The sequence below is a fragment of the Pantherophis guttatus genome, chromosome 1 (assembly GCF_059756535.1).
Source record: "Pantherophis guttatus breed Tessera chromosome 1, ASM5975653v1, whole genome shotgun sequence".
NCBI lineage: Eukaryota > Metazoa > Chordata > Lepidosauria > Squamata > Colubridae > Pantherophis > Pantherophis guttatus.
In genome coordinates this window covers 19,307,168-19,320,131 of record NC_142063.1, presented here as the reverse complement: position 1 = coordinate 19,320,131, position 12,964 = coordinate 19,307,168, and the positions used below count along the sequence as shown (strand labels likewise).

Genomic DNA, 12,964 nt, shown 5'->3' with positions numbered 1-12,964 from the left:
ATCCTAGGCATAAGGAACATCCTAAAATTTACTGGGAATGTAGGTTTTTTTTCCTCATGGGTTGCTGCATTTGGAGCAGTGGGCAAATCCATACAATCTCCTTTCCTTGGTTGCAAAATGGTCCACTAACCAGTTCTGGAAATATCCCCACGAGCCGCTGCCTATATCAATGTTTACCAGCCTCAGCAACTTTAAGATGTACGGACTTAAACTCCCAGAATTCCAGACTCATGGTTGGCTGGAGAATTCTGGGAATCGAAGTGCGGGGAAGGACATCAAAGCCAACCTGTGGGTGTGCTTATGGTCTGGTCTAGTGATTAAGGCACCAGGCTAGAAACTGGGAAACTGTGAGTTCTAGTCCTGCCTTAGGCATGAAATTCGGCTGTATGACTTTGGGACAGTCACTCTCTCTCAGCCAAAGGTGGTAGTTGTGAGAAAAATAGGAGGAGGAAGGAATATAATGTGTGTTTACTGCCTTTATTTATAGAAGTAATCAAGGTGGGACAGGAAGGAAGGAAGAGAAGGAAAGAAAGAAAGAAAGAAAGAAAGAAAGAAAGAAAGAAAGAAAGAAAGAAGAAAGCACTATGAGGAGTCCTTGGTGCTCTCTGAATTCAGTTATTTTCTTGCAGGCGTTTCATTACCTAAACTAGGTAACATCATCAGGGTTTAGCAGTGATTAGCATGATGTTACCTAATTTGGGTAATGAAATGTCTGTAAGAAAACAAGCAGGCTCAGAGAGCACCAAGAACCCTTCATGTCAACCCTGAGCTACAAATAGTGCCCCTTATAAGTCACTATAGCAGCCAGATGGAGGGAAGGGAGTTCGTTATAAATATCTAAGCAGGGAGACTCGCTCAAGGAAAATGGTCTTCATTTCTTACAGAAGGTGGCTGCTATGATACGGGTGAACCCCTTTTCGCTAAATGTTGAAGTTAGTGTCAAAATGCCCATTCCACTTAGATGTCACTGTGAATAGATGCTTAGGTAAGTGGGTGGGTGAGGAAACGTGGAGATCTAAGTTCCCTTTCCACTTTAGTAATTCGTTTTCAATCTTCTTCCAGTCCTGGTACCTAGGCTAGTTGCAGCTTCCATCTGCATCATCATCATCATCTTCCTTTCCTCCCCCGGGCTTTGGGCTTCCTTTGAGGAGAACAGTGCAGCCCTCCCACCCCTGGCCCAAACCTTGGGGGCAGCATGGAGAGAGAGAGAAAGAGAGAAAGAAAGAAAAGAAAAGAAAGAGCACGGATTAACATCAACATCATGAAGAGACATCACAGAAGGACGGAAGGAAGGGAAGGGGAAAAGCTCAAACTTCTTTTTAAAAGATAAAGAAAAAATAGACCCTGCTTTCCAGCCATGCCGACTGCGACTTTCCTGAAAACGAGCAAAATTCAAGCAGGCAGCTCTCCCAGGGGAGGCTTTTTGGCCAGAAGCACTACACGCCTTTCAGAGGGCCTGGTTTTCCCCCATCCTCCCTGCCAGTCGGTGGCCAGCTGGAAATCCTGTCTGTCTCATACTCAAAAGGGATGTATATGCAAAAGTTTCTGATTATTTTCTCCATCTCTTGTTGAGTGGGGGGGTGTGTGGAATTTAATCTGGCCTGCTGCAGAGCCCTCCCTCCCCTCTCTCTCTTTTTCTACGCTCAACACCCTCCCTGCTTCTCCTCCTTTGGTAATGGGGTCAGCGCGACCAAGAGACTGCACTACAAGCCATCTAGACTGGTCAAGCAGCTAAAGTCGGGCCAAGGTCAAGATGCAACGTGAGCTAATTCCCCCCCCTCAAGAGAGAGGGAAAAGATTAAAATGCTGGGCACCTTTTCAGTGTATTGAAATTGTCCTCCTCCCCACCCCCACCCCCACCCCCCGGAAATCTATGTGTTGCTTTCAGATGGGGGCTTGCTGGTCTCCCTCACTTACTGACGTGGTGTGAGCCAGGACTTCTTTGGTGGAGAAGAAGGGGACACGTGGCTTGTTTTCTGCACTCCTCTCCCAGAATGCTTTGCGCTTTAGTGTCAAAAAGACATCCCCCATTTTTATTTTTATTTTTATTTTTTTGAATGGGTTTGAGTGCCAATGGTGTGGGGTGGGGAAGGGGAAGGAGGCGGGGTTGGTTTGACAAAGAGTCTGTTATTGTGGGAGAAGGGAACAGATGCAAGCCACTTAAATTTAACTTTGTTGATGACTTAGTGCAATCCTGAACCAGATGGTTTGGAATGGTGGCGGGTTTTGATTTTTTTTTTTTTTTTGTCTGGGGGCGGGGAGACATTGGAACTTGGCTGTGAATGTTGAAACCACGCATGTGTCGTTCATTGGGCTGGAATGAACTCTGGGGGAAAAGGGGGGACGGGGCGGGTGGGCATTTCTTCAAAGGTGGGGTCAGGAAAGAATTTGCTATTACACTGTGTTTCAACAGCACTCCCCTTGCTGCAACTCTGCCATGACCATAGGTCTGTCTAACCCTTGCCTTAAAGTTGGACCAAGGCTGAGAGATGGGCTCTTTCTTCTCAGCCTGTATGGACTTTTGTCAGCCTGTTCTCTTATGGGGAAGGAATTGCTCTCGGAGGTGGGGGGTGAGGACATGGCACCCACAGCCTACAGGTTCCCTTCAAGATGGCTTCCGCCCAGCTTTAACATCCTTTCTTCAAAAGGCGGGCAGCCAGTCTGATTGAACACCAGCAGGGACCTGTGTGACTTGTTGAATCTCTGACTTGGGGGACAGGAAGACGGTTGAGTTGGGGGGGGGCGCGGCGGTCAGTGGATCAGCAGGGCTTCGCTTTCTCTCCCCCTCCCCCCTCCTGAGCTTCCAACCTTGTGTACAAAGAGCTATGCATGCCCTTGTAGACCAGCTTCGAGATGATTTTGATGACTGCTAATACGGATTGCACATTTATTATTTTTTTTTTGTAGGAAATGCACTTTTGAAGAGGAGGGGAGAGGAAAAAAAGGAACGGGAGGGTGGAGGGTGGATAAGGAAGGTAAATCTAGAGTGTATCTGTAATTTGTGTGGAGAGGATTATTGTGACTATCCAATCCACTGTGACGGGATGGTGCAAAGTGGGGCCTTACACAGAAACCTTTCAGGACATGAGGAAGGAAATAAAAAATAGATTCGGTAGGAGCAGAGGAGGGAGATGCCCCCTTCCATCATTGCCCCTTCATAGAGAACTCCATTCTACTTGCCCCTACCCCACCAGACATGCAAGCCCCAAGGTGGAGCCTAGAAGCCATCTAGGACTGGTTCAAGTGCCTACATTTTAATGCTCCAGTCCTTTCGCTGAGTTACGGAAAGCGGCATTCGTAATGTGGAGACTCCCCCCCCCCCATGGTTCAGGGGCAGGCTGAGCAATGGCACTCCGCCCACTTCACTTCGAGACGACCCCACCCCCACCCCATCCCTTCTTCCTAGCAGACACCAAAGCTTTAGAAGCCACGGATCAGACTTCCTTGAAACCCCCCCCCCCCCAGCCAAGATTTGGGTGACAGAGTTGGGCTCCAAGTCCTCCGTGAGGGCCAGGTGGACAGCTGATGAATTGGTCAGTCCATGTTGGCTTCTGGACAATCTTCCTCCAAGGGCTGGCGCCATCCGCCATGATTCTAAAAGCATTCGTAACATTTCCTCCTCCTTGTGCCAAACTGTCAAGATTTCAGAGGAATCTCATCGAGGCAGAGGAATCTATTCCCAGATAACATCCTGGAGTGGATTTGAATTGGAAAGCAGACATCTGTCAAGACCGAATGAGACCAATGAGTTGCAAGGGATAGTTCATCAGAAAACCCAAGAGAACATCAGTATCTTCAAATGAAATGCTTCAACCACAGACAAATGGATTTGTAAAGCTAACCTAGCCATATGTTGGCCTAAGACAGGATTGGAGAACTACGGCCCTTTTATGACTTCTGGACTTCAACTCCCAGAATTCCTGAGCCAGCTCAAGAGTTCTGGGAGTTGAAGTCCACAAGTCATAAAAGGGCCATAGTTTTCCACCTCTGGCCTAAGACAATGCCAACTTTTACTACTTAGAAAGCGATGGGAACTTAGTGTATATCACTAATGGAGTGGTTATCCAACGGACTTAAATGATTGAATGGCAGTTCCTTTTCCCAGGGAATTCACAGATATTACAATCCTATGAGGGATTTTTAATGGAATTCTCCTCACCCTCATACTACATGTCCCAGGATTCTCTGAGGGAGTATTCACATCTTTTCTTGTAGTTACCTTTGTACTGTATTCTATGAGATATGAAGAAGACATTTCAATCTTCTCCAGGATGGAAAGACGACAAAAATTTGGACAACCAACACTAATCTTCAGTTCTTTGCACCTTGATACATTTCTCCGAACTTCGAAGAGGAATGCATATCCTATTCCATGTATGTGAACAAATACTTCAATATACAAATATAAATTTGTTTCCTAACTTTCAAAGTGAACCTGTTGCCATGTACAAAGGAGATCCACTTCTAGAATTGAGTGGTTTTTATTTTTATTTTATTTTTCTGGGATGGGAGAAGTAGGGTTTTTTTTTTTTCCTTATGCGTCCCAACAGGCTCAAGATGTTCCAGATCTTTCCAATGATGTCCAAAGGAACACATGTAATTGATTTTTTTTTTAAACAGAGAAGAAACTATAACACCCCCTTGCTCTTTTACTGCAGCATTTGCCCTGGATTTTGGCAGAAACCAATGACTCCTGTGGATCTACAGTCCTCTCTCAGGTGGATCTTCTGTTCCAGAACCTTCCATTGTAGTCAAAAAGCTACCACCTCTGTGCTCTCCTGTCTCCTTTGTGCATCTTAACCTTCATGCAATTTGGCTCCAGAGGCTACCTGGTACCCATCTGGGGCTTGCGTTCACAATATGCAAAATTTCCTTCTGACCTGCTCCCTTGGACGAAGGGCAGCAAAAGACTTTCCGAGATACACCCCCCACACACACATTGAATCTGGCATCATGGGAAGGGGGAGTTTCCAGCGGCATTTGTTTACATCTCTGCACCTTTATAATAATAGGTGATGCCATGTTTCAACCCATCCGTGGGAATTGGGCAGAAGAAATTAATATCCATTACAGGCCCTCCATCCCAGAAAGCCCAACCTCCTCAGATGTCTCCAAGCAAGGGACTATAACACGGAGACAAGGAGGGGCTTCATATGGGAAGTTGATCAGATTTATTTTATTTTTTTTAAGTGAAACTAAAAAAAATCTGCAATTGATGAAGAGGCGACGTTTTAAGGAAAAAGAAAGAATTAACCCTTACAATATAGAAATGCATGGTGCTTTTAAACAGGAATTCATGTGACCTAGCTCAACCAATCAGCTGGCTGAGAATGTGCATGGCAATTATACATAAAGGCTCTTTTCCTCCACCCCCACCCCACCCCCTCCCTTCCCCTTCTTTTTCCCTTGAGTCCACATCTATGATGAGGGCCGAAAGTAAGAGAAAAGAAAAGAAAAAAAAATCTTAACATTTTTTTTTCCTAATTTGCACGAGACAAAGAAAAATACGTTTTATACCACATAATGTGCCTTGCCTTCTAAAAAAAACAAAAACGTATTAACTCTAATGAGATCAATGCACAGGTGTTGCTGCATGCTATTTGATGCGTGTATGGGGGGGAAAATGGGGAAAAAGAAAGAAAAAAAGGGTTGGGGAGGCATGGGGTGGGGGGTATAATGCCATTTTTTTTTACAAAAACAAAAACAAAAAAAAACCAACCATGGATGGGAGCATGGGAGGGATAGGGGAACCGAAGTGGGATTTTTCAGTTCATTTTTCTTACAAATTCAGATTCCTATAAAAACTGCCCCCCACCCCCACCCAAAATTCAGGTTCCTTCAGGTGTGTTGTGAGGGCAGCAGCTCCCTAAATGCTTAGAAACTTCATTGGCTGAGAATTCTGGGAATTGCAGTCCCAGCAAATCTGGACAGCCCCAGGTTGGAAGAAGCGGATGTAAGTAAGACAGGGCCGGGCCAGGAATAGGTTGAAACAGCACTTGGGACACTGAGGATCTCGGTGAGATCGGTCCTATGGCACCATCTCTCTCTCTCTTCCAGAGCTCCTCCTTCAGAAGTCCTGGGCTGGGAGCCTTAGGATCATTTTAGGATTGCTAAAAGTCATGTGTAAAACAGCAAAGCTGGCTGGGGAATTCTGGGAGTTGAAGTTCGCCAGGCTTCAAGTTGCCTAAGTTGGAGACCCCTGGTGTAAAAGACATGGGGAATATCTATTTTGTTTTTACCCTGCAGAAAACAGGTTGAGTAGATTAGTTTGTTTTCCCCAAGGACCTGCCAAAACCCATTGGAGTGGAAGAAACTGAGGCTTTCTCAAGCGGTGTGTTTTGTTTGTTTACGGTCTTTTTGCCTGTCAGTTGCAAATCCGTGTTAAGGTTGCATGTTCTCCCTGAGTCCTCCAGCCATAAGTAATCTATGATGTTGGCCATACCATCATGTTTCAACCCAACGTGAAGCAACCTGTTTGTCTTTAAAGGCATATATTTTGGATATCCGTATATCCAGTTGATCATTGTACAATACAGGTAGTCCTCGACTTACAACGATTAGTTTAATGACCATCCAGAGTTCACAACGACACTGAAACAAGTGACTTATGACTGTTTTTCATACTTAACGACCGTTGCAGCCTCTCCATTCAGTTGCTTGGCAACTGAACTCATATTTTAGGATGGTTGCAAAGTCCCAGGGTCATGTCATCCCCTTTTGCGACCTTCTGACAAGCAAAGTCAATGGGGAAGCCAGATTCATTAAACAACCTTGTTACTTACTTAACAACTGCACTGATTCACTTAACAATTGTCGTAAAGAAAGGTCGTAAAATGGAGCAAAACACTTAACAAATGTCTTGCTTCTCAATAGAAATTTTGGGCCCAATTGTGGTCGTAAGTCAAGGACTCCCTGTATTCCTATTCTCCCAGGAATCTTCTTAAGATTTCTCATCTTAAAAGTTCCACCTGATCTTCGAACAATAGATAATGCTAGAGGTTGAATTTCTTAAACAGTGAGTGGTGTCAGAATAAAACTAAATTAGACTTAATTCAGATGTAGTGCAGTATAATCTGAATATTCCCTGTGGGTTTTAACAATTTTCCTTCCTGTGTGTTTTAATATTTTTTTCCCCCCTGTTATATCAAAATTATAACTGGACCCCAAATTTTGGGGCAGCTTTTAAACCATGGCAATGCTGAATGCAGCAGGAAGGCTGTGTGCATCTTGTCCCTGTTTTAAGCCTACTGCAGAACAGATACTCTTCAAGAAATCAAGAATAGAATTTTGACCCAGCATCAGCCAAGTATTTTCCAATTTGAGGTAGAAAGCAAATGTGAGGGTTTTTTTTTTTCTCATAATAAGCAATCATTTCCTTTCTTTCTTAGCATGGCAGTGAGGGGGATAATCTGAACTAGGAAAACTTCCCATTATGGGTTTTGTCACATGTCTTCCAGTTGTAAATGCAAGCAAAAATGAAGTTTCAAATATGCAATGCCCTTCTGCATATAGTGGCTAAATCTATAGTTAGTAACACAGTTATCTCAGCAGTTAAATGTCCATGAGAGATGGATGTCTTGGTTTGTGTAGCTTTTTGACTCTGAGGAGAAGAGAATTGGCTGGGGATTTCTAGTACATTTTCTTCTGCTTTGTAACATCCCCAATTTTCCAGCGATAACTTAGGGAGGTTGATTGTTGAGCTTCTATCTTGGTTTATTGAAAGTTATTGAAAAAGAATTGAATTCAGCCCTTCCCTTTTCTCTCTTGGGAGCTGATTTGTGATATTTGGAATAGATTGATATTTGGAATAGATTGATATTTGGAATAGATTGGAAATACAACGAATGTAGAGGTGGCTCAAGCATGTGTAATAATGTGAGTAGCTTACAGGGATGATTTGGATATTTCCAGACTTGGAAGGGGGTAGGTAGGTTAAAGGCAGATGCTTTAAATCTACAGGCGAATCAGTTCAGCTTCTTTCACAGAATGGCAGACTCTTAAAAGATTTGGTTTTACAATAAAAGTAGGATGAACGACATCTGTAATTAACATTTATGTTACTGGTTAGTGTCTCGAAAGTTTGAGAAATTGCTCCAACCATAGGGGTCCTTCAGATTTCTTCTTTTCTGTGTGTGCTCATGTGTGTTACGAACACAGGCCCACACTCACCACACTGATATCTATTGTTCAAAATTGTATTTTATGGCAGTGAAAACCTCTCACATTGTATGGGGACATTCCCTTGGTTATAAAAGTTCCCCAAACTTTTTAAGACAGAAGGAATTAGGTTGAATTTTGTTGATCCTTATAATTTTGCTTAGATTTATTTGAACTAATAAACGGTGTGATGCTGGGATGAACAATTTTAAAAAAGGAAACAAATTATATAAAATATAGACATCTTACCAGCCTGCCCATTCCCCCCACCCCATCTTCTCTCTGTTTCAGAGAGAGTTTCTGTTTACTTCAAAAACTTTTTTAAAAAAAGTTTCCTTCCATGTTGAATTTTTTAATGTCTTGCTCAAGGGGGAAATTTAGGATTTGCTACTCTGCTCCATGACACTGAATTTGCTTGCAAATTCTTACACACAATCATCCTGATGATTCTATTTAGTTATTCTTCAATTACTGCATTTTTTCCTTTCTGTCTTTCTGCTTGATGTTAGGGGTACGCAAGGGAAAAAAATACTAATTTAGTTACTTCATTTGTTCCATCATTTAAAACTATTCACACATTTGTTTTTTCTTTAATTTTCATAACTGGTATTGTGGTTTTTATTATTCTCATTTGTTTTACTTTCCAGTCATTTTCTATGGGAGACTTAGCTTATTCTTCTGGTGCCTCTGATTTTAAGATGTATCCATCCAGATAGCATTATATTTCCAGGCATTTTATTATTACTTTTTGTTTTTCAAATCTGCAGTTTTGAAATAGATAATGACAAAGGGTCTCACACATATAAATATTTTTATTAGTAGCTTGTTGCTTATCATCTGTTTGTAACTTCTGTGTTTTCTATAAGAATGAATCCTGGTTTAAGTTTTCAAAAATATTAGAATCTGCATAATTATATATAGACCGGAGAGAGAATTTCAATTACATAGGCATTTATTTCATTGGCTAGAAAAACCCGAACAAATCGTGGTCTTTCTATCCTTCTTTCCCTGACTTGTACAGGTGGTTCAAGAGAATTCCAAGTGTTAATCTTAGTGAGGTGGCTTATTTCATACTTCAATTATTTTTTAAAAGAAACCCAGGCGGTCCTTTTGAGTTACAACTGCAATTGAGTCTGGCACTTACTGCCATAAGTCATGACAGTCATAAAGTGGGTCACCATGTGATCAGATCTAATTTTATGAATTTTTTTGTGATGGTCTTTAAGCAAACTCACTGTCTTCCAAAGGCCGGTTTTTGCTGGAAACCAGAAGTAAATGCCGGTTTCAAGCAAAACCATCATAAATTGCAGTCACATGACCCCCCACAGGGCACTGCAAATGGATGTAAATATAGGCAGGTTGTGAAGTGCCCAAAATGCAGTCATGTGACTGCAAGAAGAGGCAGTGGGAATTTCAAAACTGGTTTGTAAGTCCTTTTTGGTTCCTAAGTCAAGGACTACCTATATACATCCATAACCAGCCCTCCCTTTCTTACCACCTTTAACAAAGATTTAACAGCAGAAGTGCTGTAGGTATCAGAGTTTTTGAGTTCCCATCAGCCCTTGCCAGCAGCTCATTGCAAAGGATTGCGGAATCTAGTCCAAGATAAAGAAAAGGTACCAGCTTGCTTACTTCCATATTACGGGAAATGTTCCCATCTTAATGTACTCCATAAAACAAAAATCTTGCGACCATCTGAGCCACTGCATGTGGAAAACAGCCTTTGTGTCAAAAACATTACAGTGTGGATTTTGTTTTAAAACTTGAAAACAAAAAACAAGTTTTGAAAACTTTTGAAAACAGTATTTAAACATTCTGCCGGAGGACTGTAATGCTCTGTGCTTCATGTGAATTTGATACTTTTGTCACACCAGTTTTATTTAAGCTGAGTTACCAAAGCTGGAGGAAAGAGAAGGGGGGGAAAAAAAAAAAAGCTCCCTTTTGTCAAACAACAAAGAGTTTTCTGTATAGTAAAGGCTCTTTGTGCATGGGAAAAGATGGAAAAATGCATTGATTTTTTTTTTTTTAAATGTCTTGAAGCAGACATTCCCAACTCGGTGCTCTTCATATGTATTAAATTATAAGTCTCATCTTACAATTAGTATAAGCATTGCAATCCAATACACTTGGACTTTGCTTGGGTCGCTTTTTTCAAGCAAACAAGCGGGCTGGGAATAAGCATTCAGAGCTAGGCAAAGAGATGGGCCCACCTTTGGCCGTAGGCAAGCCAAGAAAGTCTCCTTTCGCAAAGGCTTTCTAATTGTGGCTTCAGTGTGGAAAACAGGCAACCGTTGAGCAAGACTGAGAAACTGGTGTTCCAGATGTGTTGAACCTCAAGCAGTTTCATCACTGATTATTACTACCATGTCCCTTGGGGCTTAGGAATTAACCAGCAGCATCTGGAAGGGCAGAAGTTCCCTGCCCTTGATGGAGAGTCTGAATTTCAACACGCTCAGGGTGCTGCACTTGAAGGCCAGGTTCCTTATATTTTTACCAGGACTCCACCCTATTGTGATGTTTCACACGGTAGAGCTGAGGTCTCCAAACTTGGCAATTTTAAGACTCCTGGACTTCCAACTCTCAGAATTCCTCAACCAGCATGGCTAGCTGAGTAATTCTGGGAGTTAAAGTACACAAGTCTTGAATTTGCCAAGAATTTGGAGACCCCCTGCTATATAGTAACCACAATTGGTGATATGTCGATGAAGATTCTCCAGGTAGAGTTGTCTGTAAGTTGAGTCATGGTAAATGGACTTCTTTTCCAGGGTGGTGTTTGTTTGTTTGTTTGTTTGTTTGTTTGAAAGTTTAACTTCTTATCCAAGAAGCTACTTGGATACACAGTGAAATGTTGAAAAGAAAAGAAAAGCAGTCCAGTTGCCATGAATCAACTTCTGGATACAGTCGGTGATTTTGCTTCCTTGCGTTCCCCTGACGGAGCAGATCCACCCAGCCTCCTGCCTTGCCTGATTTCTAGAGGTCTTGTGCTCACGCCACACCAGTATCTCGCCGTCTGTTCACAGCTTTTGATGTTTCTTTCTGGAAGAGGCATTTCTCCTCTGATGTTGCTTCCAAACAGTGTGTGGGCAACTTAGGTGCGTTGATGCACAAGAATGGAGCAGCCCAACTTGACATATTCAGTGTTGGTGACGTCTTGTAGCTGCAATTAATTTTGCTGTCTGTGGAGATTCTCAATCATCCAGATCGCAAAGGTATTTTTCCAAAAGGCAACTGGACTTTCTTGCTTTTTTTCCCTTGAAATCGTTTTGCTTCTCGTCCAAGAAGCTTCTTCAGTTCTGACTGAATGGTAGAGAATGGAAGGATTCCCCAGCATTCAATCAGAACTAAAGAAACTTTTTGCATGAGAAGCAAAACATTTTCAAGGAAAAAAGAAAATCCGGCTGCCTTTTGGAAAAGCCCCTTTGGGACAATTAATTCTGCTGTTTTCCTAGGAGACCACTCTCTAATATCTAATCCCTGATCTGTTCTTCAGTCCTTTTGGCTGTGAGGGAGAAATATAAGTCTTTTTTATTTATACTTCCAGTTGAATGCATTAAGTCAGAGAAAGTCCTGGCAGAAAATTTCTGTGCTAGTACCGTAGTTGCTGTTGCCCTAATTTCTTGACATCTCACCTCTCCACTCTTCTTGGAAAATTCTTGGGATAATTTACAGTTCTTCCACCAGTTCCCATAGCTATTCCTCTAGTTCCAGCTTTTCAACAGCACTTCCCCAATGGCTGCATAAAACCAGATGATCACTAGATGGCACCCAAGACAAACCAAAATTATAACTCTTGGCTGCCACCAACTGGTTTATAGATCAAACAGTTAACCAACCAACTCATAGTTTCAGTGAATCATCTAACAGTATGACTTTAACCCTTAGTTAGGGTTATTGGCTATTTTATTGTTGGTAAATTCTCAAACCTTGCAAAGTCGGGGGTGGGGAGGGAAACATTCTGCCTTTGCCCTTTCAGAAATACACTTAAATTAAATTATGCCTCCCCAACTTCAAAAATGCTGCCCATCCTGATTGATTGGATATAGCATTCCCCCTGCCCAAACTGAACATAGCTTTTCATTTGAGTCTGTTGTTTATGGATCCTGAACCAATAGAGAGGAAACTCCAAAAAAAAAAATGAAACCCCCATTAATATCCTCCCAACAGCTCAGATTTCTCTACTTCCATCTGCCATCTCTCCGGGCAAGACTGCTAGGAAAAGCCCTTGCTTGCAACAAAGAGTAAATACCCTGTTTCCCCAAAATAAGACATCCCCTGATAATAAGCCCAATTGGGCTTTTGAGCGCATGACAATAAGGCCAAGCGCTTATAAGACAGGGTCTTATTTTTGGGGAAACACGGTATTAAATTATTTTCCAAGCAATGGAATTAGAATGGTAGTTGTCTGCAGTGTAAGGAGGTTGGTTTAGAGGTTGGTCCCTTCCAATTCTGTTAATATTCTGTTAATTTGTCTGTGACGGAGAAAGCGAGATGTTCTAGAGAAAAAAGAGGAGGAGGAAGAGGAAGGAATCTGATCCATGAAGTGTTGGGGTTCCTTCCTAAGGGTTACAGCCCTGAGACAAGAGGCAGCATTTGACATTGCTATTTCTACATTCCCAGTGATTTTTATACCTTTCTTTGTTGTCAAAGAAAAGGCTATGGCCGTGATGGCGAACCTATGGCACGCGTGCCACAGGTGGCATGTGTAGCCATATTGGTGGGCACGCGAACTCAGCTCCGGCCAGCTGATTTTTGGGCCTTCTGGGCCCACCAGAAATAGGGAAACAGGCTGTTTCCTGCCTCTGGAGGG

At 42.4% G+C, this 12,964-nt stretch overlaps 1 protein-coding gene across 7 annotated transcripts in view; it reads left to right on the top strand.

Moving 5' to 3' along the window:
- NFIC (nuclear factor I C) overlaps positions 1 to 1,826 on the top strand; it is a 179,893-nt gene extending 178,067 nt beyond the window's left edge. For all 7 annotated transcript variants that reach the window (XM_087894085.1, XM_087894096.1, XM_060694518.2 and 4 more), the window contains one exon: positions 1,063 to 1,826. In XM_087894085.1, coding sequence (XP_087750211.1) covers positions 1,063 to 1,080 — 18 coding nt within the window. In that variant the 3' untranslated portion in view covers positions 1,081 to 1,826. The remainder of the gene's footprint in view (positions 1 to 1,062) is intronic.
- The last annotated feature ends 11,138 nt before the right edge of the window (positions 1,827 to 12,964 follow it).